We start from the raw sequence: 27,360 nt of genomic DNA on the forward strand, positions 1-27,360 counted from the left end.
GAGGCCTTGCTTGGCCGTAAACTTGACCCTGAACATTACTTTTGTTATGATGTTGGCTTGACAGAGTGTTAAGTTCTGCTTCACTACCAAAGCTGTGGTTTACCTCTGGAGGCAATGGCAATAAAAATAGTATCCATGGTAACCACTTGTACAATAACTTCATGACTTTTGCACACACATTTTATTCAGTACAAATCTGAACTGAGGAATTGAAAACAAATCAGCCACAAATGTGAAAGGAAAAGGTATATAAATGTTTTAGATACAGATCCCTATTCAGACCACAGACTTTTCAACATGAACGTCTCGGAGCACTACTTGGAGCATTAAGATATATTTTGTTTTCTTTTCAAACTGATCAAGTGCACATGTCCAGCTCTTCAGATTTACAGCGCGCAATTTTTTTTCGTTTAACTGTTTCTGGTGGCAACGCAGAACGACAGTGATAAAAAGAACAAATAAAACTACTACAATTGCAAAACTACCTATAACCTTGAGACAAGTCTGATAGGCCTGCCCCCTTTTTCTTATTTGTCATATAAGCCCACTTGCACTCAAAACAAATCATGAGGGAAAGGATCCATAGCCATCCACTCCCCAGCAGCAAACTTTCCAACACTTGTCAGTACGATGAGCCACAGTGTTTTTGGACTACAATTCCTGCGTGGATTGCTTCGTGGGAGAGCACTATTTCACAGCAAGACACGAGTGGTTAAGCGCCGTGAAGTATTGCAGCCTGCTGTGAGCCAACAGAAAAGACCTGTCAGCTTATCTGCTGTATTCTGGAAACACAGGTGAGGCATCGTTCCAACTGTTCCTTCAGAAAGAATAAACAATATCTAAGATGGTAACATGAAACTGAATTTTATAATTTTAAGATACTCTTCAGTTTTCTCCACACTTTAAAGAGGTTGTAATCTTTCTTTATACTTTTAGTTTTCTACCTAATCCCTCATTTCCCTCAAATTCTAAAACCAATCTTTGCTTAAAGCATGCTTGATGATTCAGCATCCCCAGCACCAAATAAAGATTTCCAAAGATTCATGACTATTAGTGCAGAGATACCTCTTAAATTTAGTCTCAGTCCCAAAGCGGTGCCCTCCAGTCCTAGAGATTTACATCATTCATTTTGACAACCCCTCAAAATCTCCACTTTGCTTTCTTCCCTACATTCTTCTAAATTCCAGAGGATCTTTACAGCCTTTTCTTCCCAGGAATAAATCTGCTGCTGGGGTTTCAATAAAACGCTGTACAATTTTAACAAGACTTTGTAACTGTTGTGCTCCTGATGCACCATCAATAACTCTCGGAGACGTGAGGTAAGAGATAGGCTTTTATTAGCTGCAAGAAACCACCACACAACATCCTGGAGACTGAGGGAGGAGCAGTGCCTCCAATCGCCTTTATACCGGGGTCCATGGGAGGAGCCACGGTCAGTGGGAGGGGCCACAGGAGCAGTCAGCAGGGTGGGCGTGTCTAGACAGGTATATGTAGTTCACCACATTCACCCCCCCCCCTTTGTTTTAAAAGAGAGTCCCCATGGGGCGAAGTTTCTTACAAGTATATTTACAGGTTAAGTCTGTCAGGCGGTCGAGTCTGTCGCTGCGATCTACGTAGCACCGGTGGTGATTGCACAGGTGCCGGTGGTGATTGCACCGGTGACGGTGGTTGTGCTGGTTCCGGCCTGACTTGAGGTGTCAGCCCAATAGGCGTCAGTAATCCCTCATGCGTGCGCGAGGCACCCGGTATGGGAGTGTCGTGAGGGGTCTGTGTAGGGCTTGGTGTGCGCGGTGTCAGGTGGGTATACACCTCGGTGGGTACAGGGTTCATAGTCACCGTGAAGTGTTCGGGGTAGTGGTCTGCTGCTCCTGCGGGCGCCAGGTCGCGGACGGAGACCGTGTCCTCCCGCCCATCAGGTAAGACCACGTAGGCATACTGGGGGTTCGCATGTAGTAGGTGAACCCTCTCGACCAGCGGGGAGTATTTATTGCTCCTCGCATGTTTCCGGAGCAGCACTGGCCCTGGGGACGTCAGCCAAGCTGGTAGGGTGGTCCCAGTGACAGACTTTCTGGGAAAAGAGAATAGGCGCTCGTGAGAGGTGGCATTGGTGGACGTACATAACAGGGAGCAGATGGAGTGGAGTGCCTCGGGGAGGACCTCCTGCCATCGAGAGACCGGCAACCCCTTTGACTTAAGGGCTAAAAGTGTGGCCTTCCACACTGTGGCATTCTCCCTCTCCACCTGTCCATTTCCCCGGAGATTATAGCTCGTGGTCCTACTAGTAGCAATGCCCCTAGCCAGCAGGTACTGGCGCAGCTCGTCACTCACAAAGGAGGACCCTCTATCACTGTGGATATCCGAACAGAGTGAAGAGCTGGCGCAGGGCTTTTATGATGGACGTGGCAGTGGTATCGGGGCAGGGGATGGCAAAGGGGAACCGCGAGTACTCGTCGATTATGTTGAGAAAGTAGACATTGCGGTCGGTGGAGGGAAGGGGGCCCTTAAAGTCAACACTCAGTCGCTCAGAGGGGCGGGTGGCCTTGATAAGTTGTGCCTTTTCAGGACCGTAGAAGTGCGGTTTGCACTCAGCGCAGACTTGGTAGTCCCTAGTCATCGTCCTGATGTCGTCAAGGGAGTAAGGCAGGTTTCGGGCTTTCACAAAATGGTAAAATCGGGTGACCCCCGGTGGCAAAGATCTGCATGGAGGGCGTATAGTTGGTCGAGCTGCGCGCTGGCACACGCTCCCCAGGATAGGGCATCAGGGGGCTCATTGAGCCTTCCAGGCCGGTACAGGATGTCATAGTTGTAGGTGGAGAGTTCTATTCTCCACCGCAAAATTTTATCATTTTTGACTTTGCCCTGCTGTTGGTTGCTGAACATGAACGCAACAGAGCGCTGGTCGGTCAGCAAGGTGAACCGTTTGCCGGCGAGATAGTGCCTCCAGTGCCTAGTAGCTTCCACTATGGCCTGGGCTTCTTTCTCCACCGCAGAGTGCCGAATTTCAGAGGCTTGAAGGGTACGAGAAAAGAATGCTACTGGCCTTCCTGCCTGATTGAAGGTAGCAGACAGCGCGAATTCAGAGGCGTCACTCTCTATTTGGAAGGGAATGGTCTCATCCACTGCATGCATCGTTGCTTTGGCAATGTCCCCTTTAATGCGGCTGAAGGCCGTGCGGGCCTCGGCAGAGAGGGGAAATGTGGTGGACTTGACCAGGGGGCGGGCCTTGTCTGCGTAATGGGGGACCCATTGGGCGTAATAGGAAAAGAAGCCCAGGCACCGTCTGAGGGTGGTGGGAAGAGGGAGTTCAAACAGGGGGCGCATACGGTCGGGATCAGGGCCAATGACCCCGTTCTCCACGACATACCCAAGGATAGCGAGTCAGGTGGTTCCGAACACACACTTGTCCCTGTTATAGGTAAGGTTCAGAGCTTTGGCCACTTGGAAAAATCGTTGGAGATTGGTGTCGTGCCCGCAGATGGTGATGTTATCCAGATATGGAAACGTGGCCTTCAGTTGGCACTGGCCCACCATCCGGTCCATGTCCCTCTGGAAGACAGAGACACCATTCGTGACACCGAAGGGGACACGCAGGAAGTGATAGAGCCTGCCGCCCGCCTCGAAGGCGGTTTAGGGGCGGTCCTCTGGGCGGATGGGGAGCTGGTGATAAGCGGATTTCAGATCTATTGTCGAGTACACCTTGTACTGAGCTATCTGATTGACCATATCCGCGATGCGGGGTAGGGGGTACGCGTCAAGCTGCGTGAACCTATTGATGGTCTGGCTATAGTCCACGACCATCTTATTTTTCTGCCCTGTCCGAACAATGACCACCTGGGCCCTCCAAGTTCTTGTGCTTGGCTCAATGATCCCCTCCCTGAGCAGCCGCTGCACCTCTGACTGAATGAAGGCCCTGTCCCCCGCGCTGTACCTCCTGCTTTTAGTTGCCACAGGTTTACAGTCGGGGGTCAGGTTGACGAACAGTGGTGGGGGAGGGATCTTGAGGGTGGAGAGGCTGCAAGTGGTGTCAGTAGCGCAGCTGTCGGCATGGTGCTGGGTGGGATGTGCGGGTCGGTGTGTGTGTGTGGTCAGTAGCGGGGTATATGACGAAGTCCCACAAAACTGAGGATTCCTGACAGTGAGTGGTGGGAGGGGCCCATCATATGCCATAGTCACACTTTTTAGGTGGCTCTGGAAGTCCAGCCCCAATAGCACAGGCGCACACAGTTGAGGCATGACCAGTAGCGCAAAGTCCCGATATTCTGTGCCCTGCACCACCAATGTCACTATACAAACCCCCGGATGTCTGTGGAATGCGACCCAGAAGCCATGGTGACCCTCTGGCTTACCGGCTGTGTCACGAGTCCGCAGCGTTGCACCGTGTCCAGGTGAATAAAACTCTCAATGCTGCCCATGTCAAACAGACAGCTAGTCCTGTGCCCCTCCACCAGGATGTCCATCATTGACCTCGCAAGCTGGTGTGGAGCGCTTTGGTTGAGGGTTATAGAGGCCAGAGTTGAATCACCGTCTTGGTGGCCAGTAAGCACCCATGGGTTGGAGGCGGGGTGCCAACAAAGATGGCCGCCCCATGCCTCGCACAAGGCGGGCAGGCAAGATGGCGGCGACCAAGATGGCGGCCCCAATGCCTCGCACGCAGCACTGCTCGACCCCACTCGTGGTTTAGACTTACAGACCTTGGTGAAATGGCCCTTCTTCCCGCAGCTGGAGCAGGTTGCTTCTCGGGCTGGGCAGCGTTTTCGGGGGTGCTTTTCGAGTCCGCAGAAGTAACACTGCGCGGACTTGCAACTGGCAGCAGCTGTGGTCGATTGGCCGGGTGGCGGGGTCTGCGGCGTCCACGGGGCCGGCGGGAGATCACGCGGCTGGACAGCATCAGCGTTGTGCAGAGCAGCCTCCAGCATGTCGGCCAGTTCGATCGCCGAGTGTAAGGTAAGATCGGCGTTTTCCAGCAGCCGCTGGTGCACGTACACTGACCTGATCCCCGTAACGAAGGCGTCTCGTACCAGGAGCTCCGCATGTTGTTCCGCCATCAGTCCCCTGCAATCGCAGGCCCGCACGAGTGTCTGTAGGGCCCAGACAAACTCAGTGCTCGTCTCTCCGGCCCACTGCCGCCGCGTCGCTAAGCAATGTCTTGCGAAGACGGTGTTCAGCGGCCGCAGGTACTGTCTTTTGAGGGCGTCCAGTGCCCCTTGGTAGGTTGGCAGGTCCCTGATAAGGGAGTATACCTTTGGACTGACTTTGGAAAGGAGGATTTTGTGCATGATAGCAGGCTCAGTCACGGGAATCTCTTCCAGGTATGATTGGAAGCATGCAAGCCAGAGTTCAAAGGCAATAGCTGCTTCTGGGGCTTGAGGATCAATGTCCAATTTTTCCGGATGTAAAATACTTTCCATGTTTTAAACTTCCAGCTAATAAAATTGATGCACCATCAATAACTCTCTGAGACGTGAGGCGAGAGATAGGCTTTTATTTGCTGGAAGAAAGCACTGTCAGCAGCAAGAGACCATCACACAATATCCTGGAGACTGAGGGAGGAGCAGTGCCTCCAATCGCCTTTATACAGGGGTCTGTGGGAGGAGCCACAGGAGCAGTCAGCGGGGGGGCGTGTCCAGACAGGTATATGTGGTTCACCACAGCTCCATCTTCTTTTCAATAAAAACACGTTAATAGAATCATAGAACCATAGAACATTACAGCACAGAAACAGGCCTTTTGGCCCTCCTTGGCTGTGCCAAACTATTTTTCTGCCTAGTCCCACTGACCTGCACCTGGACCATATCCCCCCATACACCTCTCATCCATGTACCTGTCCCAAGTTTTTCTTAAATGTTAAAAGTGAACTCACATTCACCACTTCATCTGGCAGCTCATGCCACACTCCCACCACTCTCTGTGTGAAGAAGCCCCCTCTAAAGTTCCCATTAAACTTTTCCCCCTTCACCCTTAACCCATGTCCTCTGTTTTTTTTCTCCCCTAGCCTCAGTGGAAAAAGCCTGCTTGCATTCACTCTATCTATACCCATCATAATTTTATATACCTCTATCAAATCTCCCCTCATTCTTCTATGCTCCAGGGAATAAAGTCCTAACCTATTCAACCTTTCTCTGTTACTCAGTTTCTCAAGTCCCGGCAACATCCTTGTAAACGTTCTCTGCACTCTTTCAACCTTATTAATATCCTTCCTGTAATTCGGTGACCAAAACTGCACACAATACTCCAAATTCGGCCTCACCAATGCCTCACCATAACATTCCAACTCTTATCCTCAATACTTTGATTTATAAAGGCCAATGTACCGAAAGCTCTCTTTATGACCCTATCTACCTGTGACACCACTTTTAGGGAATTATGTATCTACTTGTATATTCCCAGATCCCTCTGTTCTACTGCACTCCTCAGTGCCCTACCATTTACCTTGTATGTTCTACCTTGGTTTGTCCTCCCAAAGCGCAATACCTCACACTTGTCTGTATTAAACTCCATCTGCCATTTTTCAGCCCATTTTACCAGCTGGTCCAAATCCCTCTGCAAGCTTTGAAAACCTTCCTCTACACCTCCAATCTTTGTATCATCAGCAAATTTGCTGATCGAATTTACCACATTATCATCCAGATCATTGATATGGATGACAAATAACAATGGACCCAGCACTGATCCCTGTGGCACACCACTAGTCACAGGCCTCCACTCAGAGAAACAATCCTCCACTACCACTCTCTGACTTCTCCCATTGAGCCAATGTCTAACCCAATTTACTACCTCTCCATGTATACCTAGCGACTGAATCTTCCTAACTAACCTCCCATGCGGGACCTTGTCAAAGGCCTTACTGAAGTCCATGTAGACAACATCCACTGCCTTCCCTTCATCCACTTTCCTGGTAACATCCTCGAAAAACTCTAATAGATTTGTTAAACATGACCTACCATGCACAAAGCCATGTTGACTCTCCCTAATAAGTCCCTGTCTATCCAAATACTTGTAGATCCTATCTCTTAGTACTCCTTCCAATAATTTACCTACTACTGACATCAAACTTACTGGCCTATAATTTCCCGGATTACTTTCAGAGCCTTTTTCAAACAACGGAACATGAGCTATCCTATAATGTTTCAAATAAACTCTTCTCAGGCTTCCAGCTGGGTACATGTCTCGATTATAACCAATGTTTTGAAGCCAAGACCTATCATCTTGAAGGTGGCAGAGTTTGTCATCAAAACGTTGGTTATAACTGATACCCATACCCGGCTGGAAGCCCAAAAAGAGTTTACACATCATATGCATCAGGGAAGCATGAGAACCATTTTTACCTTAATGCTTACCGCTAAGTGATTTTTATAAATTTTGTGTAACTTTTTGTGACTCGCACACAAGGAATTTTACATTTCTCTGACCACAACGTTTGCAGTTGATTTTTAAAATATTGTCACATAACCTTACAAGGAAACAGGCCCTTTGGCCCATCAGGTCCTTAGAGATCATGTAGCAGTGATTTACATCAAACCTCCACTCATCCCATTTTATGTTTCCTGTACTCTTATCAACTCCTCCCAGAGTCTGCCCCTCCCTCACACACAAGGATCACTTTACCAACGTGCATGACTGGGATGTGACAGGAAACCGGTGCACCTGGGGGAACACAGAGAGAATGAGCAAACAGAGGATCTAAGAGGTCAAAATTGAACCTTGGTTGCTGGCAAATGAGGCATCAGCCCTACTAGCTTCTCCACAGTGCCTCGCCTGTCTCACTGTGCTGCCCAGTGCATTCTGCTATTCTTTCTTACAAAATAACTAATCTCACATTGGCCTACATTATTTTCCACCTACCGCTATCTACTCACGCCTTTAGCCCCTGCAGCTTCTTTGAGGTGTCCTTACAACTTACCTTCAACAAATAGGCAAGAGGCAACGTGTAAGAAGAGCTACCTTTTGGTCAGGGCCACATGCGAGATTCCAAAAAGCAGAGCTTCGAGCCAGTTTTCTCTGAGTTGGACAATCCACATCAGGGGTGCACTGAAAAAGCTAGAGAAAGGGCCAGTAAGAATAATTTAAGTGCCAGTGGAGTGGCCATTCTTTTAGAGTGTGCCAGTCTTTAGAGTGGCTTTGGCTTACAACATCAGGCTTGGGTGAGATTAAGTATCTTGTAAGTTACTCTCTTTCTGTTCTAATTTGTTCTTCCCCATCTACAGGGCATAGTAGTGTTGTGAGAATGGCTCCAGGGGCAGTGTTTTGCACTCTGTGTGGGATGTGACCTCTACTCTCCCAGATAAGCACATCAGCATCAGATGCACTGAGCTGCAACTCCTGAGAAAATGTGTTAAGGAACTGGAGATCCATGACCTTTGACTTGTATGGGATAACAAGGAGGTGCTAGACAGGAGCTACTGGGAGGTAGCTACCCCTAGGTTGCAGGAGACAGGTAACCGTGTGACTGTCAGGAGGAGGGGAAACGCACAGCCAATGCAGAGTACACTTGTGGCCATTCCCTCAATAATAATTGTAAAACTTTAGATACTATTGAGGGGGACGACCTAGTTGGGGGGCGGAGGGAGACACAATGACCAGGTCGTATGGCTCTGAGTCTGGTGCTGTGGCTCAGAAGAGCAGAGAGGTGAAGAGGAATGCAGTGTTGATAGGTGATTCCTTAGTCAGAGGAACAGAGACAAGGTTCTGTGAGCATGATAGAGACTCCCGGATGGTGTGTTGCCTCCCTGGTGCCAGGATCAGGGATGTCTTGGATCAGGTTCCTCGCATTCTCAAGGGCAAGGGTGAGGAGCCAGGTCTTGGTACATATTGGCACCAATGACATAGGTGGCAAGGTGAGGAGGTCCTCAAGAGAGATTTTAGGGTAGAAAGCTGAGAAACAGGACCTCCAGGGTAGCAATCTCTGGATTGCTGCCTGTGCCACATGCCAGTGAGGGTAAGAATAGTATGATTTAGTAGATGAATGTGTGGCTGAGGAACTGCTACAGGGGTCAGGGGTTCAGATCTATGGATCATTGGGATCTCTTCCAGGTTACACCTGAACCTGAGGTTCTCGCGGGCAGGCTGGCTAGAGCTGTTTGACTGGGCTTAAACTAATTTGGCAGGGGGATGGGAACCAGGGTGTTAGTTCTGAAGATGAGGTAGTTGGTTTACAAACAAAGGCAATCTGTAGTGAGACTCCTAGCAAGGAGAGGCTAATGATAGGGCAAAATTGCAGTCAACATAATGAGTTAAGAAGTAAAAAGGCAGCCAAAATCTAAAAGGGTGAATACAGGACTGAAGGTGTTATATTTGAATGTGCGAAGTATAAGAATAAGGTTGATGAACTTGCAGCACAGTTACAGATTAGCATGTATGATGTTGCAGGCAGCACTGAATCATGGCTGAAAGAAGATTATACCTGGGGTCTTTATGTCCAAAGATACACATTGTATTGAAAGGACAGGAAGGAATGCAGAAGGGATGGTGAGGCTCTGTTGGTAAAAAATGAGTTTAAATCACTAGAAAGAGATGACGTAGGGTCTGTAGGTGTTGAATCATTGTTGTTAGAGCTAAGGAACGACAAGGGTAAAAAGACCCTGATGGGACTTACAGTATATATAGATCCCTGAACAGTAGTAAGAATCTGGTCTATAAGTTACAATGGAAGATAGAAAATACATGTCAAAAGGGCAATGTTACAAGAGTCATGGAGGATTTTAATTGGTTAAAAGAATAAGGATGCAAGGAAGTTATTTCTAATAAATGTGATGTCGTCCATTCTAGACAATCTAATAAGGATGGAAACACAAATCTAACATTAGTGCTTTGGGGATTATTGAGAAACTTGGGACATTGGTACAGTAGTCCAAGGATTATTTGACTAAGTACATGGATAGAAAGCATTTAGAGGGATGTGGACCAAACATGGGCAAATAAGCAACACACACAAAATGCTGGTGGAACACAGCAGGCCAGGCAGCGTCTATAGGAAGAAGCACTGTTGACATTTTGGGCCGAAACCCTTTGTCAAAAAATGGGACTAGCTTAGGTGTATACCCAGATTGGCATGGACAAGATAGACTGAAGGGTCTATTTCTGCGCTATATTACTCTAACTGTTTGACAAGTTGTCAGAATTTTATTACCCAATAATATTTTAAAATTGAAATTATGAATTTCTTCTGCTGTTAATGGTATCTAAGTTATTTAGTTTGAAGTCACCATGGCAAAAACCATTCATTCAGTGCAGCCTGTGTTAGAACTACTAAAGCAATTGAATCAATCTCTAGACCCCTGATTTTGGACATTTCTTAGGTTTAGAGGTTACACTATTTCCAACTACAAACAATACTATGAGTTTTTTAAAGTCCTCATATATTACAAAATGGTATTTATTTTTGATTTCTCAGTCAAAGCATGGCATCGTCCATGCAGGTGACTCAAGAAATAGTCTAAATCGTTCTCTCAAGTTTTACTTGCCAGCTTGGATTTTATGGGTCCATACATGAACAACTTGGGTACTGAGGTGTCTCATACGTCCAATAACATTATTTCAACATGGAGAAATCAGAATCATTAAAAGATTAAAGTTACTACACAACTTATTATTAATTATCTTTATTATTGAAATTTATTTATTGAACCTTGCATTTTTCTCCAAACTGTTTTTCTCAAAGTGTGGATGGTTTATATTTGCAAGACATAATGACCTCACATCTTTCATTGACGGTCTTGCTTTCATACACATTTGACAAAATAATTACAGGTAACCTTGCTGATAAAGAACATTTTGCATTGAAGGCTATGAGTCATGGTTTTGCCATCAAGCTGATCAGGGTACAAACTGATAAATAGCCAAAAGTTGTCCTTATTCCGATGGCTGAATTGAATGTGGTTGAATGGGAACACAACAGCAACCTTTTGCTCAATGTCAACAAGATTTAAAAGCTGAATATTGACTGCAGGAAGGTGAACATGTGCAAGTATGTCTTGGGGGAATCAGTAGTGGAGGGAGTCATTAAAGTTCTGGGTGCTAACATATCAGATGATTTGTCAGAACCCAGCATTTTGGTGCATTCATAAGGAAAGTGTGACAGTGTTTTTACTCTCTGAAGAAATTAAGGAAGTTTGGCTTGTAATCAAACACTCCGGCAATTCAAATGAAGAGGAATGTAAGAACTTGCAGGGAGTTTTGCAGTCAGCATAATACATTGTTGGCGCATTCCCTCGCACCATTGGTAGTGTCTACAGGAAGTGCTGTCCCAAGATGGGCAACACCTATCGTCAAAAATCTCCTCCATCTAGGCCTTTGCCATTTTTCACAGCTGCCATCAGGCAGGAGGTTCAGAAGCCGGAAGTCCCACCTCACTTGGTTCAAGACAGCTACTGCCCTTCAAGCATTCAGCCTTAGAGCCAACTGGCAAAACCCTAATCGCGGCAGCTTGGTGACACTATGACCGTTTTGATCACTTTGCACTACAATAGACTACAATAGACTTCGTTTATTTTCTGTTCGATTTGTGTCCTTTCTTGTAAAAGTTGTGTATAATTTATACTTAATCTATGTTTTTCTTGTGAATGCTGCTATACGATGCTATGTGCCTGTGATGCTGTTGCAGTTAAGTTTTTCATGCCATTTGTGTAGACATGTACTTGTAGATATGACAATAAACTTTTCTTTGACTTTGATAATACTTACCCTTATTGTTAGTCTTCCTCTTGCAAATCTACCTGCCCTTGTTTCCTGATGATGTATAGTGGCTGATGCAGACATTTCCATGTAATCTCCAGATGACTATACTTACTGGTATACGAACACTTCTACATTACTTCCACTTCTATTATTCTGTGTCAGATGGCTGGACTGAATTCAAGAAAATCTATAGCTCTTAGGCAACAAAAACAACAGCGTACTCAACCAGTCTCGCTACCACCACCATGTATCTATCCTGGAATGTCTCCACCGCCATCTTGTTCCACATGGCTTCTCCTATTGGATTCCTTCCTCTCCAGCCCTTCACCTTTCTGATCCACCTAGTTTCACCTATCACCTTCTAGCTGTCCTCCTTCCCCTCCCTCCACCATTTTATTCTGGTGTCTTCCCTCTTCCTTCCCAGTCCTGAAAAAGGGTCTCGGCTCAAAATGTCGATTGTTTGTTCATTTCCATAGACGCTGCCTGACCTGCTGAGTTCCTCCAGCAAATTGTATGAATTGCTCTGGATTTCCAGCACCTGCAAAATCTATTGTGTTTATGGTTTGCTGATCCACTATGAAGTCTCTTCAAAGGATGCCTACCATGAGGAAGTTTAAATCTTCTATTTGCTGGGAGTTCGGTGAGACCTTCTCTCACTGCTCCCTGTCTGTGATCTCCAGTGCCCTCCGACTCTTCGACCATGTACTCAGCCAGACTCGCCACACACAACCACACATCCTTTCTGGGAATTTTTCTTTGCCACCATTTTGTTCCACATGGCTTCTCCTATCAGATTCCTTCCTCTCCAGCCCTTTAACTTTCCAACCAAACTGACTTCACCTAACACCTTCTAGCTATCCTCCATTCCCTCCCCCCACCTTTTTACTCTGACATCTTCCTCCTTACTTTCCAGGCCTGAAGAAGGATCTCGCCCTGAAATGTTGACTGTCTATTCATTTCCCTTGATGCTGCCTGACCTGAGACCCTCCAGCATTTTGTGTGTGCGTAAATTCATTTGCATCACCCTATGTATGACACAAATAAGTTGTAGAATGAACTTTTATTCCAGAAAATGCAGAGTCATTTTGAAATGGAGCAGCTTAGGATAGAAAATTAGCATTGACAAATCCGAGAAAATACATTTGATGCTTAAGGTAGAAGTGGGAATGGGTGATCATTGACCCACAGTAAAAGATTTCATTTCAATTTAGAGCAGCCAAAGTGGATCTATTTTTTTATGCTATATTCCAAATTTGGATAGTTATCCTGAAACTACAGTTAATCTTGAGTGGGACATGACTTCTAGACACTTGCAAATTTGTTAGCAGTAAATCTGATTGGCAAAGAAGCCAAAGCCATAATTTTGTGAATTTATATATCATTTTATTTCACGATACTGTGCGGTAACAGGCCCTTTTGGTCCAATGAGCCCGTGTCACCCAATTACTCACGTGTCACCAATTAACATACTAAGCCATGCGTCTTTGGAAAGTGGGAGGAAACGGAGCACTAGGAGGAAACCCACCCAATCACGGGGAGAATGTACAAACTCCTTACAGGTTTACTGCCGCGGCAGAAGTGAACCTGTGTCACTGGCGCTCTAATGGTATTACGCTACCGTGAAGCCAAAGGAGATTATGTGAGAGAGCTTGATGTAATTAAGGACATTAAGGTTTTCTATTTAATCTCTGAACTCAGAAAAACAAATACTTGCATTCATGTAATATCTTTCACAACTTAAGGTCATTCCAAAGCGGACAGTCATTAACATAGATTCTGAAATGCATCAGCTCATTGAACTCCTACAGCAGTTTAGTTTGGTGAAAGGAGCTGAGGGTTCATTAGTAGACAGAGCATTCAAAACAAAACATTGGAGCTAACCCTCTTCTACGAAGTAGTTAGAAGAAGCAGTGTACGGACCTGAAATGGGACATGGTGAGATCTAGTTGCAGTCAACCTTTTTTTCCTTGACCCTCTTTTCAGCCCATATGAAAATAATTGCTGATGAGACATTTAAGAAGTAACCTATCTGAGTGTAGTGTTGGCAATCTCTCTTTAGGCTGTTAATCTGTGGCCTCTTTTTGATCACCAATGAACCCAGTCTTATCCTCTGCAGCCATAAATACCTTTCACCCTAAAACTGTAAGTGTCTTGACATAACCACATTTTAATTTCTTCTCTCATTGAGTGCAAATGTTCTGACTGGATCCTGTATGATTTAAGAGGCATTGCAGCATTCTCAGAACCTTGACTGCTTAAGGTTTGAAACCCACATGTAAACCACATCAGACTACACTGACGTTAAAGGAAATGAATATATAGAGATGTTCATCAGCATCTTATACTCTCATGAGCTTCATTCCAACAACAAATTTCTCCATTATGTGGGAAGACTAGGACTAGAGGAGAGAACAGCTTCTTTTATATTCCACATGGTATCACATTCCCTACACTTAGAACGTTTAAGTTATTGATGAGTACAACATTTAGTTTTGACTCAACCAGAGATTGATTGCCTTTCCTGTTGTAATGTTCCAACAGGTCAGATGATGAAATCACAGTCCACTTTATCTATGAGAATAAACAGAAATCAACTGCAGTAGGAAAGGAGAATGAAATGCTGCTTGAGGTGGGAAAGAATAACTTAAATATCGATGGATTTGGTGAGTGTCCAAAATGCAGAATGGCGATCGTGTAAAGATCCCATTCCCATTCTGATATGTCTATCCATGGCCTCCTCTACTGTCAAAATGAATCCAAACTCAGGTTGGAGGAACAACACCTTATATACCGGCTGGGTAGCCTCCAACTTGATGGCATGAACATTGACTTCTCTAACTTCTGTTAATGCCTCTCCTCTACTTCTTACCCCATCCCTGACATATTTAGTTGTTTGCCTGTTCTCCATCTCCCTCTGGTGCTCCCTCCCCCTTTCTTTCTCCCTAGGCCTCCCGTCCCATGATCCTTTCCCTTCTCCAGCTCTGTATCACTTTCGCCAATCACCTTCCCAGCTCTTAGCTTCATCCCACCCCCTCCGGTCTTCTCCTATCATTTCGCATTTCCCCCTCCCCCCACTACTTTCAAATCTCTTACTATCTTTCCTTTCAGTTAGTCCTGACGAAGGGTCTCGGCCCGAAACGTCGACAGCGCTTCTCACTATAGATGCTGCCTGGCCTGCTGTGTTCCACCAGCATTTTGTGTGTGTTGCTCATGTAAAGTACTTGTTTTCATATCTCATGCAATCATTGAATTAAATTTAATGTTTATTTAGCTTTCAAAACAGTACTTCATGCCATTTTCTCTTCTTATATTTTGGTATTAGTATGTTAAATGCAGCCTTTCAGAGCTGGGAAACATACTGGGGTATATGCTGCAACCAAAGAGTGTAAACCTAGGAATCAGTCAGCAATGTTTAGAGTAGATATACTGCTTTAAATTGCATCTGTTTCAATGCACACAGTTTAACATCTAATATGGATGAACTAAGGGTGTAGATTGCCTCCGGGGATTGGGCAATTGTGTTAGGGACTGGGATAGCAGCCAGGATGAGGAGTACAAATTAGAACAGCAGACAGAAAAGGCACATAAGAAAGGCAATGTTAAGGTGGTTATGGAGGGAATTTAGTACACCAATGGACTTGGAAAATCAGGTTAGCAATGGATCCCAGGAGAAGGAATTTGTAGAATGCCTAATAGAAGATTTTTAGAGCAGTTTGCTGATGAGCCCTCCAGGGAAAAAGCTATTCTCAATTTGGTGTTGTGCAATGAACCAGATTTGATTAGGGATTTTAAGGTAAAATAGAGGTCTCTAGAAGGAAGTGATTATAATTTAATAGAATTCACCCTGCAGTTTGAGAAGGAGAAGCTAAATTTGGGTGTATTGGTATACTGCTGAATAAAAGGAACTACAGAGGAGCTGGCGAAAGTCTATTGGAAAGGAACCAGAAGACAATAAGACATCGGAGCAGAATGAGGTCATTTGACCTATCAAGTCTATTCCATCATAGCTAATTTATTATCCCTCTCAACCCCATTCTCCTACCTACCCCTAGTAACCTTTGACACCCTGACTATCAATCTCCATTTTAAATATACCCAATGACCTGGCCTCCACAGCTGTCTGTGGCAATGAATTCCCAGATTCCCCATCCTCTGGCTAAAGATATTTCTTTTAATCTCTGTTCTAAAAGAGTGTTCTTCTATTCCGCAGCTATGGCCTCTGATCATAGACGCTCCCACTATAGGAAAAAAAAATCCCCTCCATGCCCATTCTATCTTGTAAACTTCCTCTGGACCCTCTCCAATGCCAGTACATCCTTTCTTAGATAAGGGGGTCAAAACTGTTCTCAATACTCCAAGTGTGGTCTGACCAATGTCTTATAAAGCCTCAGTATTGCTTGCTTGCTTTTATATTCTAGTCCTCTCAGAATGAATGCTAACATTGCATTAACCTTCCTTACCACCAACTTAACCTGCAAGTTAACCTTTAGGGACTCCTGTAAGAAGGACTCCCAAGTCGATTTGCACCTCTGGTTTCTGAAACACACTCCCACCCCCACCCCTTCAGTTTTGGAAATAGTTTACAGCTTTATTGTTTCTACCAATGTGTGTGACCATACATTTCCCTATGCTATATTCCATCTGACACTTCTTTGCCCACTATCCTAATCTGTCTATGTCATTCTACAGACACTCTGCTTCCTCAACACTTCCTGTCCCTCCACCTATCTTCATATCTGTATTCTTGGTAACTAAACAATCAATTGCATCATCCAAATCATTGGCAAATAATGTGAAAAGGAGTGGTGCCAACAGCATTCCCCGCAGTACACCGCTAGTCTCTGGCAGCTAAACTGAAAAGGCCTTTTTATTCTCACTCTTTGCCTCCTGCCCGTCAGTCAATCTTCTATCCGTGCTAGTACCTATTCTGTAATGCTCTTCCCTGCAATGGGGAAAAAAATAAATGGTAGACAAGCTGAATAAGTACCGTAGTTTGGATCAACCTTCACTGTGGAAGGCACCAGCGGCATGCCGGAAACTTGAGAGCTTCAGTTAGCAGAAGTAAGTGTTGTAGCTATTACTAGGAGAAGGTGCTTGGGAAGATAAAGGATCTGAATGTGAATAAGGCAGCTGGACCAGATAGAATACACACAGGGTTCTGAAAGTGGTAGCTGAGAGAGATTGTGGAGGCACTAGCAATGATCATTCAAGAATTACTAGAGTCAGGAATGGTTCCAGAGGACTGGAAAATTGCAAATGTCACTCCACTGTTGAATTGGTATTGACTTTGGTTTATTATCAACATATGTAACAAGATGCAGTGAAAAGCTCGCCTTGCATACTGCTTATAGAGATCACAGTGCACTGAGCTCGAATAAGGTAAAACAATAGCAATGCAGAATAAAGTGTAACAACTATCAAAAGAGTTCAGCGCAGGTAAACATTAAAGTGCAAGGCCATAACGAGGTAGATTGTGAGGACAAAAGTCCATCTTGTCATACAAGGAGTCCACTCAAGGGTCTGATAACCGTGGGATAGAGGCATGTCCATGAGCCTGTGGTACGTGCTTTCTTCTGCTCAATAGGAAAGGGGAGAGGGGAGAATGTCCGGGGTGGGTGGGTCTTTGATTACGTTGGCTGCTTTACTGAGGCAGTGGGAAGTGTAGACAGAGTCCTTGGATGGAAGGCAGGTTCATGTGAAGTGCTGAGCTGTGTCCACAACTCTGCAGTTTTTTTCTGGTCATGTGTAAAGCACTTACCATGCAAAGGCCATGGAAGAAAGGGAAAGGCGAGGAGCACCAGAGAGAGGCAGGTAAGGAGGTAAGGTGAGAGAGGGAAATGGGAATGGTGAATGGTGAAGGGGGAAGGGGTCATTACTGGAAGTTCGAGAACTCAAAGTTTTTTACCTTCAGGTTGGAGGCTACCCAGACAGAATATGAAGTTTTGCTCCTCCAGCTGAGTGTGGCCTCATTGCGGCAATAGGGGACATCATGGACTGACATGTCAAAATAGAAATGGGAATGGGAAGCCGAATTAAAATGGGTGGCCACTGGGAGATCCCACTTTTTCTGGCAGACAGAATGAAGGTGCTCAGTGAAGCAGTCTCCCAATCTACGTCAGGTCTCACTGATATACAGGAGGCCACACTGGGAGCAACAGATACAGAAGATGATCCTAAGTGTCACCTCACGTGGAAAGACTGTTTGGGGCCCTGAATGGTAGTGTGGGAGGAGATATAGGGACAGGTGTAGCACTTGTTCTGCTTGTAAGGATAAGTGCCGGGAGAGAGATCAGTGGGGAGGATCAAATGGACAAGGAAGTCATGTAGGAAGTGATCCCTGCAGAATGCGGAAAGTGGGGGTGGGGTACGGGTGTGCTTGGTGATGGGATCCCATTGGAGACGACAAGAAGAAACCATCTTCATAATAAGAAGGGTATGGTCTCCTTTGTAAGGCAATATTATAGACCCTCCAGTGGTCATCAGGACTTTGAGGACCAGATATGTTGAGAAATCGTGTGTAGTTGTGAGACTGGTAGGATAGTGCTAGTGAAGATTTCATTTTTCCCACCTCTATTGACTGGACCACATACAGTGTAAAGGGCCTGGATGGAGTGAAATATGCACAGTGCATCCTAGACAGCTTGGTCATGTAATATATAGAGGAACCTACTTGGAAAGGAGTGATACTGAACCTTTTAGGGAATGAGGGCTAAGTAACTGAAATGGCCATTGGGGAGCCCTTTGGGTCCAGGGACCACCATTCTATTAGTTTTTAAATAGTTATGGAGAAAGCTAGAACAGGCCCATTGATTAAAGCCCTGAACTGGATCAGGGCCAACTTTGAGGGCATTTGGCAGGATCTGGATTGGGTTGAATGGGTGACTGTATTTAAAGGCAAAGTAACACTTGGAAAGTGTGATGCTTTATAAGGGTCATTTTCACGAGTCCAGGGCAGAATGTCCCTGTTTAGTGGAAGGTAGATGTTTTAAACTCCAGGAACTCTGACTAATTAGAGATATTAAGATTCTGATAAGGAAAAAGAATGAAGTGTACAAGGCATTTAGGCAACTGGGTGAAAATTAAGACCAGGCTGAAAAGGGAAATCAGAAGAGCAAAAAGAGGGTATGAAATCGATTTAGTAGACAAGGCTAAAGATAGTCGGAAAAGGCTGTTTAACTATGTTATCAATAAAAGGGTATCTAGGGAGAGACTAAATTCTTTTAAAGTCCTTCAAGGCTGTCAGTGTGTGGAGTTCCAAGAGACGGCTAAGATTTTTATTGTCTATTACTCTTCAGTGTTTACTAAGGAGAACATCATGGATGCCTAAGCGATGGGTAATAAGTAGTGACATCTTGGGTATTCGCACCCTTGAAGTAGATTGTGGCAAAATTCATAGGGTCTGCCAAAATGCATCTCAAAATCTTATGGGAGGCCAAGGAAGAATCACAGAAGCTCTTTTAGGGATATTTCCTTCATTTTTAGCTGCTAGCGAAGTTCTAGTAGATTGGAGGGTGACTAATGGTGTTACGTTGTTCAAGACGGTAGCAAGGACGGACCATTGAACTACTGGCAGATGAACATGATTTCAGTTATAGCAAAGTTACTGGACAGAATTCTGAGGGACAGGATTTACCAACACTTAGTCAAGGCCTGATCACGAATAGTCAGTATGGTTTTGTGTGTGGGAAGTCATATCTGATGAATCTTTTAAAGCTTTTTGAAGAGGTAACTAAGGTGATAACTGAAGGTAGAGCAGAGGATGGTATTTATATGGACGTTTGTAAGGCCCTTAACAATGTCCCACATGGCAGGCTGACCTGGAAGGTTAAGTCACGTGGGAGTCAAGTAAGCCAGCAAAATGGATTCAGAATTAACTCAATGATAGGCAGCAGAAGGTGATGGCTGAAGGTCGATCTTCTGACTGGAGGCCTGTAATCAGTGGAGTGTCTCAGTCAGAGCTGGGACCTATGTTATTTATGTAAATGATTTGGATATGAATGACACAATTAGCAAGTTTGCTGATGATACGAAATTAGGGGCCTTGTTGATAGCAGACTACAGTAAATAGCAAAGAAATTTTGATCAGTTAGGGAGATGGGCTGAGGAAAGGCAAATGGATTTCAACTTAGATAAGTGTGAGGTGGTACATTTTGGACAGTCAGACCAGCGTAGGATTTATACAATGAATGTCAAATCACTCAAGAGTGTTGTGGAAAATAGGGACTGGGAGTGCAAGTGCACAGCTTGCTGAAAGCAGCTAATCCAGTAGGTGGGGTGGTGAAGAAGGTGTTTAACATGCTGACCTTCATCCGATAGGGCATTAAATTTAGAAAAAGGGATGTTATTTTGTAGTTAAACAAGTTGCTGGAGAGGCCGTACTTTGAGTATTGTGTACAGTTTTGACAATACTGCTGAAGGAATGACATTGTCTAGCTGGAGGAATTGCAGAAGAGAGCTATGATGATGTTCCCTGGACTAGAGGGCCTGGGTTGTAGGGAGAGGTTAACCATGACGGGGTGCCACAGTAACATAGCAGTTAGCATGATGCAATGACAGCTCAGGGCGTCAGAGTTTGGAGTTTAATCCCAGCGTCCCCTCTAAGGGGTCTCTGCGCCTTCCGCATGGAATGCGTGGCTTTCCCTGGGTGCTCCAGTCTTCTCCCACATTCCAAAGACATACCGGGTGCATTAATCAGACATTGCAAATTGTCCCACAATTAGGTTAGGGTTAATTCGGGGTTCTCAGAGGTTGCTAGGCATGGTGCGGCTCAAAGGACTGGAAGTGCCTATTCTGCACTGTATCTCTCAATAAAGAAAGAAAGAAGCTGGATCTTTATTCCCTGCATCATGGCAAAGTGAGAGTTGACCTCAGAGAAGTTTATTAAACCATAAGGGGAATCCATTAGCTGGAAGGTCATAGTCTTTTGGGAGCCCAAAGCTAGAGGGGACAAATAAAAGGAGCGAGGTTTAAGAGAGATCTGAGATGTAACTTCTTTACACAGAGAGTAGTGAAGACCTGGAAGGAGCTGCCAAAGGAAATGGTCAAGGCATGTAAAATTCTAACATTTTAAGACACATTTAGGGGTAGGGGTACATGAAAGGTAGGGGCTTGGAGGTTTTGGGCTGAACATGAACAACTGGTACTAGGAAGGAGGATGTGGTGCTCGGTTTGGTCCAGTTGGGCCAGCTGGGCCACTTCCATGCTGTACTGATCTATAACTCTGTCACCTTGCTTAGTGAAAAATCATCATGGTGAGGACTGGATGTGACTGCCAGCAAGCATTTTAGCATAATGCAGGCCATTCCTGCCTCTGAAGGATTTTGCCAATCACCCTGATCATTCTTTGTGCGACCTGCTCCACTTTCCACAAAGCAGAGCTGTATAATCCAACTTTAGTGAATCTATAGCAATAACAAACTGCCGGACGAACACAGCAGATCGTTCCGCAATGGACGGTCAACATTTCGGGGCGAGCCCCTTCATCTGGACTGGAAGAGTAGTGGGGAGACAGCTGGTAAAGCGGGGGGAGAGGAAGGGATGAGGCAAGAGCTGGCAAGTGATTGGTGGATCCAGCTGAGGAGGGATGAATGGCATATGGATGAGGGAAGGGTAGAAGTAGTTACAGAAGCTGAGAGGTCGTAGGTGGAGGCAATGAAAGGTAGCAGATCGTCTGAGTTCCGCTTGCAGTTTGTATTTTGCTCCGGCTTCCAGCATGTGCAGATTTTTGTGTCTACATTTGTGAAATCTATAGTTAGGCTTAATGGTTTGGCAACCTTTCTGGTACCTGTGGCAACTAGTAAAGTGATAAATCAAATAAGATTGAAAGAACAGGTCCACATAAGAAACAGAGTAATAAAACTGGCTTCATAGCAGCTTATAGACAGCATTCAGTGGTATTTCACTTTATGAATGAACGAAGTCCACTTCTGTTGGAGGACTACCTGGAATACAGAAAGCGAGTTACCATGTGTTATTATCACAGGTGTATGTGGAGGAGTGCTGGCATGTGCAACATGCCACTTAATCTTGGACAAGGATACTTATGAGGCTTTGGATAAGATTACTGATGAAGAATTGGACATGATGGATTTAAGCTTTGAACCGACAAGCACGTAAGAGATATTTTTGCAACCAAAGTATATTCTGTATTATGACTATATTATTGACTGTGACTCTGTTATTTTAAATAGTTCTTTTTCAAGCATGATCACAGAGAACATGGATTAACAGATTACTCAGGCATGGGGAAATTTTAGCCAAATCTGATGCTGTCCTCAATACAATATTTGGAAAACAATTTGATAGCAAGATAATGTTTGATGAGAAAGGTTATTTAGTCCCTTAATTCAGAAAAAGGTGCCCAATTGCATTACTTGATTTGCTTCTAAAATGATTCAACAAGAATTTTTATTCAATCAAGAAAATTGACAAGGATATTACATAGAAGCATGGAAACCCTACATCACAGTACAGGCCCTTCAGCCCACAAAGCTGTGCCGAACTTGTCCTTACCTAGGGTTACCCATAGCCCTCTATTTTTCTAAGCTCTATGTACCTATCCAGGAGTCTCTTAAAAGACCCTATCATTTCTGCCTCCACTACCACCGCCAGCAGCCCATTCCACGCACTCACCACTCTGCATAAAAAACTTATCCCTGACATTTCCGCTGTTCCTGCTTCCAAGCACCTTAAAACTATGTCCTCTCATGCTAGCCATTTCAGCCCTAGGAAAGCCTCTGACTATCCACACGAGCAATGCCTCTCATTATCTTGTATGTAGCGTAGGACTCTGTTAGTCTCAATAGACCATGGATTTGCGCCTTGGAAAGTTTGTATGGAAGACCAGCAGTTGCCCATGCTGCAAGTCTCCCCCCTCCACGCCACCGATGTTGTCCAAGGGAAGGGCATTAGGACCCATACAACTTGGCACCGGTGTCATCACAGAGCAATGTGTGGTTAAGTGCCTTGCTCAAGGACACACACACAGCCTCAGCCCAGGCTCAAACTAGCGACCTTCAGATCACTAGACGAACGCCTTAACCACATGGCCACGTACCAACACCTTTATCCTGTACACCTCTATCAGGTCACCTCTCATCCTCCATCGCTCCAAGGAGAAAAGGTCGAGTTCACTCAACCCATTCTCATAAGGCATGCTCCCCAATCCAGGCAACATCCTTGTAGATCTCCTTTGCACCCTTTCTATGGTTTTGACATCCTTCCTGTAGCGAGGCAACCAGAATTGAACACAGTACTCCAAGTGAGTTCCAACCAGGGTCCTATATAGCTGCAACATTACCATGTTGTTAGGACATGAGGTCGTGAGTTATTGGGAAAGGTTGAATAGGTTTGGACTTTATTCCCCAGAATGTAGAATGAAGGGAGATTCATGAGGGGTAAATATGAGAGGGCTATTTCCACTGACATTGGGTGAGACTAGAACTAGTGTTGATAGATTAATGGTGAAAGGTGAAATATTTAACGGAACCAGAGGGGGAACTACTTCACTCAGAAGTTGGTGCAAGTGTGGAATGAGGGTAAGATGTAGATTCTATTGAAATATTCAAGAGAAGGTTGGAAAAGTCCATGAAGGTGAGGGGCATGGACAGCTATGGTCTACGTGCAGGTCAATGGGACTAGGCAGTATAACAGTTCAGCACAGGCTAGATGGGCTGAAGGGTTCTCTATGAATCTATGACTATTTCTGTGCTGTAGTGCTCCATGAATTGATCATTCTTTTCAAACAATATAAACATTTGGAATTGACAGGGGGAAAATTTATTCTCAGAGTAAGTAGATGATCTTTGGAATTCTCTACCAGCAGAGGGCCATAGAGTCTCAGCTATTCACAATGTTCAAGGCAATAATAATATATTGGGTACTAAAGGAATCAAGTGAAAGGGGAATAATGTGCGAAGATTCAAGATTGTTTAATATCATTTCCAGAGCACAAGTGTAATAGAGAATGAATTAAATGTTACTCTGGTTCTGGTGCAGCACAAAAAAACACAATAATGATAAAAGTAAAACAATAAATATAAATACATAAGACATCTTATATACATAGATTGATTGTATATCTGTAAAGTGACACTAGGCACAAGAGTGTCTGTATGTTGGTAAAATGGAAGTAGTATAACATATAGGTTAAACTCTTAAAGTGTAGAGTCGAGGGACTGAATTGCCAATCTATGCCTTAAATTTCTTAACAGATGATAAAAAAATAACTGAACAGTGAATTCTTGGCCTCAAAGAGGTATAACAACTAAAATAACGTTCTCATAGCAGAATAATCTTCATTTCCAGGTCCCGAATGGGTTGTCAGATTTGTCTGAAGAAGTCTATGGATGGCATTACTGTGAAAGTACCAAGCTGTGTATCTGCTGTCCATGCAAAAGGGCAGTCATAAAAAGGAGCTGTCACAGTCTTGTTACAACTCTTGGCAGCAAGTTTCAATTCCATCCTTCACAAGGTTTATGTGCCAAATATCCACCCATCAAGCCATTTAGTTCAAGTTAGATCCAGATAAAGCTGCTGTATCCCAGCTATCATCCAAGGGGAAATTCTTTACAGCCGTATTATCATTATTTCAGAGTTTTATTTTGGAAAGGAACCAATACTAAGATTCAACCTTGGACTCTTGTTTTTCACTGGTAGTTAATACAGGAAGGTACCTACTCAACCTGGTGTTAAATACACACATGAAAAGTTATGTAAAGACATATTTGTTTGGGGTTTGTGTAAATTAACTTGGTAGAATGATCAGAGAGCACATATTGATTTGCACATGATTAGTTTCTCTTTCAGTTGCATGGATTGTATGCCTCCATCCCCAACAATCGCCTCCTGTGGAACGTCCCTCAGTGATTATGCTGCATCCTTGGCAAACAGATTTCTAACTAGATAATGATTTAAGTGCAGTTAGCATAGGCTGAGATGATCAAAATTAATCTCACAGCTAGTTTCAAAGGAAGCACTTGTTAGACCGAAATAGCCTTGGGCCTGAGGCAGAAGGTGAACGTTTAGTATTGAAACTACTGTATCATAATGTGACTTAAAGAGATATTGTTGCTTATTAACTCACAGCATCACAGGTCCAAATGATTCAACAGTCGCAGTGACTGTAAGTTCTAAACTTGAGCGGCGTTATGCTTGTAACTTATCAATGGCCTGATGGGTCAAGAGCCGAATTCCAGTTCCAATCCACACTTTTCAGAATCAGAATCAGATTTAAAATTACTGGCGTATGTCGTGAAATTTGATGTCTTTGCAGCAGCAGTACATTGCAATACATAATAAGTCAAAAAACTGTGAATTACAGTGTATATATATATATACACACACATACACATAGTTAAATTAACTAAGCAATGAAAACATAAAAATTTTAAAAAAGTAGTGAGGTAATGCTCATGGATTCAATATCCATTCAGAAATTGGATGGCAGAGGGGAAGGAGTGGTTCCTGAATATCTGAGGGTGTGCCCTCAGGCTCCTGTACCTACTTCCTGATGGTAGCAATGAGAACAAGGCATGTCCTGGGTTATGGGGATCCTTAATCATGAAATCCACCTTTCCAGGGCATCACTCCTTGAAGGCACCCTGGATACTACGGAGGCCAGAGCCCACGTCAGAGCTGACTAAGTTTACAACTCTCTACAGCTCACTTTGATCCTTCACAACTCCCTGCAGCTTATCTTGAACCTAAAACATTTAATAAAGTTTGGTAATATTTTTAACAGCTTCCATTCTGAATTGTATTCCAGATTCCAAATTTAAACATAAACTTAATGTAAGAGTTCTGCTCAAGCAAAGGCACAAATATTTCGGGTCATGCAGACATACAACATGGAAAAAGCCCCTCAGCTCAACTGGTCCATGCTGACTAAGATGACCTATTCAAGCTAGTGCCATTTGCCAGCATTCATTCCATAACCTTCTAAACCTTTCTAACCCATGTATATGTCTAACTGCCTTTTAAATGTTATTATTGTATCTGCCTCAACCACTTTCTCCGGCATCTGTTTCCATCTGATTCCAACCTCTATGCAAATAAAGTTGCCCCTCGAGTTCCTCTTAAATCTTCCCCCTCTCACATTAAACCAATGCCCACAGGTTCTCTGTACCCCAACTGGGAGAAAAGACTAAATGTGCAATCTATGATGTTATACTCCTCTGTAAAATTACCTCTCAGCTTCCTACATTTGAAGAAATAGAGTCCCTCAAATCCTGACAGCATCCTTGTAAATCTATCCTGTACTCTTTCCAGTTTAATAACATCTTCACTATAGCAGGATAACCAAATAAAGCACTACTCAAAGTGCGGCCTCACCACCATCCTGTACAATACCACCATGGCTTCCCAACATTTATAGTCAATGGCCTGCCCTTCTGTCAGCCAGCATGTCAATAGCCTTCTTTATTACAATGTCTGTCTGTGACTCCACTTTCAGGGAACCATGTACTTCAACTCCAAGGTCCTCTGTTCTACTACCCTCCCCAGGGCCCTGCAGTTTATTGTGCAAGTCTACCTGGATTTGACTTTCCAAAATGCAACATTATCTGAATAAAACTCCATTAGCCATTCCTTAACTCAGCTGATGAAGGTCTCTCTGTAATTTTTGATCACCATCTTCAGCATCCACTATATCACCCATTTTAGTGTCATCTGCAAGCTTACTAACCATGCCTTGTGCATTCTTAAATAAATCATTCATCTAAATGACAAATAACAAAGGGCCCAGCACTAGTCACAGACCTCCAGTCTGAGAAATAACCTTCCAACATCCTTCCCCTTTCCTTACCAGTCTAGGTAAAGGATCTAAGCCTTAAATGTCAACCATTTATTCCCCTCCATAGATGCTGCCTGGCCTGCAGAGTTCCTCCAGCATTTTGTATGTGTTGCTCAAGATCTCCAGCCTCTGCGGAACCTCTTGCGTGTATCCAATTAGCCAGCTTTCTCTGGATCTCATGTGATCTAATCTTCCAGAGACTATCATGTGGAACCTTGTTCTGAAGTCCATACGAATCCCACATCTACTACCCTGCCCTCATCAACCCTTTTGGTCATATCATCAAAAAACTCAGTAAGTTTGTAAGACATGATCTCCTGTGCACAAAGCCATGCTAATAAATCCTAATCAACCACTGCTTTTCCAGATATGCATATTGTACCCTTTAGAATTCTCTCCAGTAAATTACCCCACCACAAATGTTAGACTTACTGGTCTATAGTTCCAAGGTTTTTCTTTACTGCCTTTCTTTAATAAATACATAACATTCACTACATTCTTGGAGGGATATGGTCTAGGTGCAGGTCAGTGGGACTAGGTAGAAAGATGGTTCGACACAGCCAACGTTTCTGTGCTGTAATGTTCTATGGTTCTATGTTTCTACCCTCCAATCTACTGGCACCTCATCCATGGCTAAAATTGATGCAAATATCTCTCCAAACTATCCAATCCCTTATCACTAAGTCCTTTCTGCCTCCACTCTCTTCCACTGAGCCTCAAAGCAAGTCCTGTTGAAACAGACCTAGTTACTACTGAACAGTCTGAACACCAACACACTTGTTTACAAGGGAATGGTTGCAGGGGAATCTTGCACTACCTTCCTACTCCCTTTTTCTCTCCAAATGGTCACCCAACCACTTACTGCTGATACCTTAGGTGTGTGACTACCTGGCTAA

The 27,360-nt window shown here is 44.3% G+C and overlaps 1 protein-coding gene across 1 annotated transcript; it reads left to right on the top strand.

Moving 5' to 3' along the window:
• Nucleotides 1-581: 581 nt before the first annotated feature.
• fdx1b (ferredoxin 1b) lies at nt 582-24,401 on the top strand. The gene is made up of 4 exons (XM_073057640.1): nt 582-794; nt 14,215-14,336; nt 21,656-21,785; nt 23,980-24,401. The coding sequence occupies exons 1-4, from the start codon at nt 631-633 to the stop codon at nt 24,080-24,082; spliced, it is 519 nt and encodes a 172-aa protein (XP_072913741.1). The 5' UTR covers nt 582-630; the 3' UTR covers nt 24,083-24,401.
• The last annotated feature ends 2,959 nt before the right edge of the window (nt 24,402-27,360 follow it).

This window comes from Hemitrygon akajei, chromosome 10, assembly GCF_048418815.1.
Source record: "Hemitrygon akajei chromosome 10, sHemAka1.3, whole genome shotgun sequence".
In the NCBI taxonomy this organism is placed as follows: domain Eukaryota; kingdom Metazoa; phylum Chordata; class Chondrichthyes; order Myliobatiformes; family Dasyatidae; genus Hemitrygon; species Hemitrygon akajei.

What these genes read in the sequence shown, in the direction of transcription:
- fdx1b (XM_073057640.1), top strand. Translation starts at nt 631, where the DNA reads ATGAGCCACAGTGTTTTTGGACTACAATTCCTGCGTGGATTGCTTCGT. An exon ending in GCTGTATTCTGGAAACACAG is followed by an intron (nt 795 to 14,214) that starts GTGAGGCATCGT and finishes ATGTTCCAACAG; the next exon opens with GTCAGATGATGAAATCACAG. An exon ending in CTTAAATATCGATGGATTTG is followed by an intron (nt 14,337 to 21,655) that starts GTGAGTGTCCAA and finishes TTATTATCACAG; the next exon opens with GTGTATGTGGAGGAGTGCTG.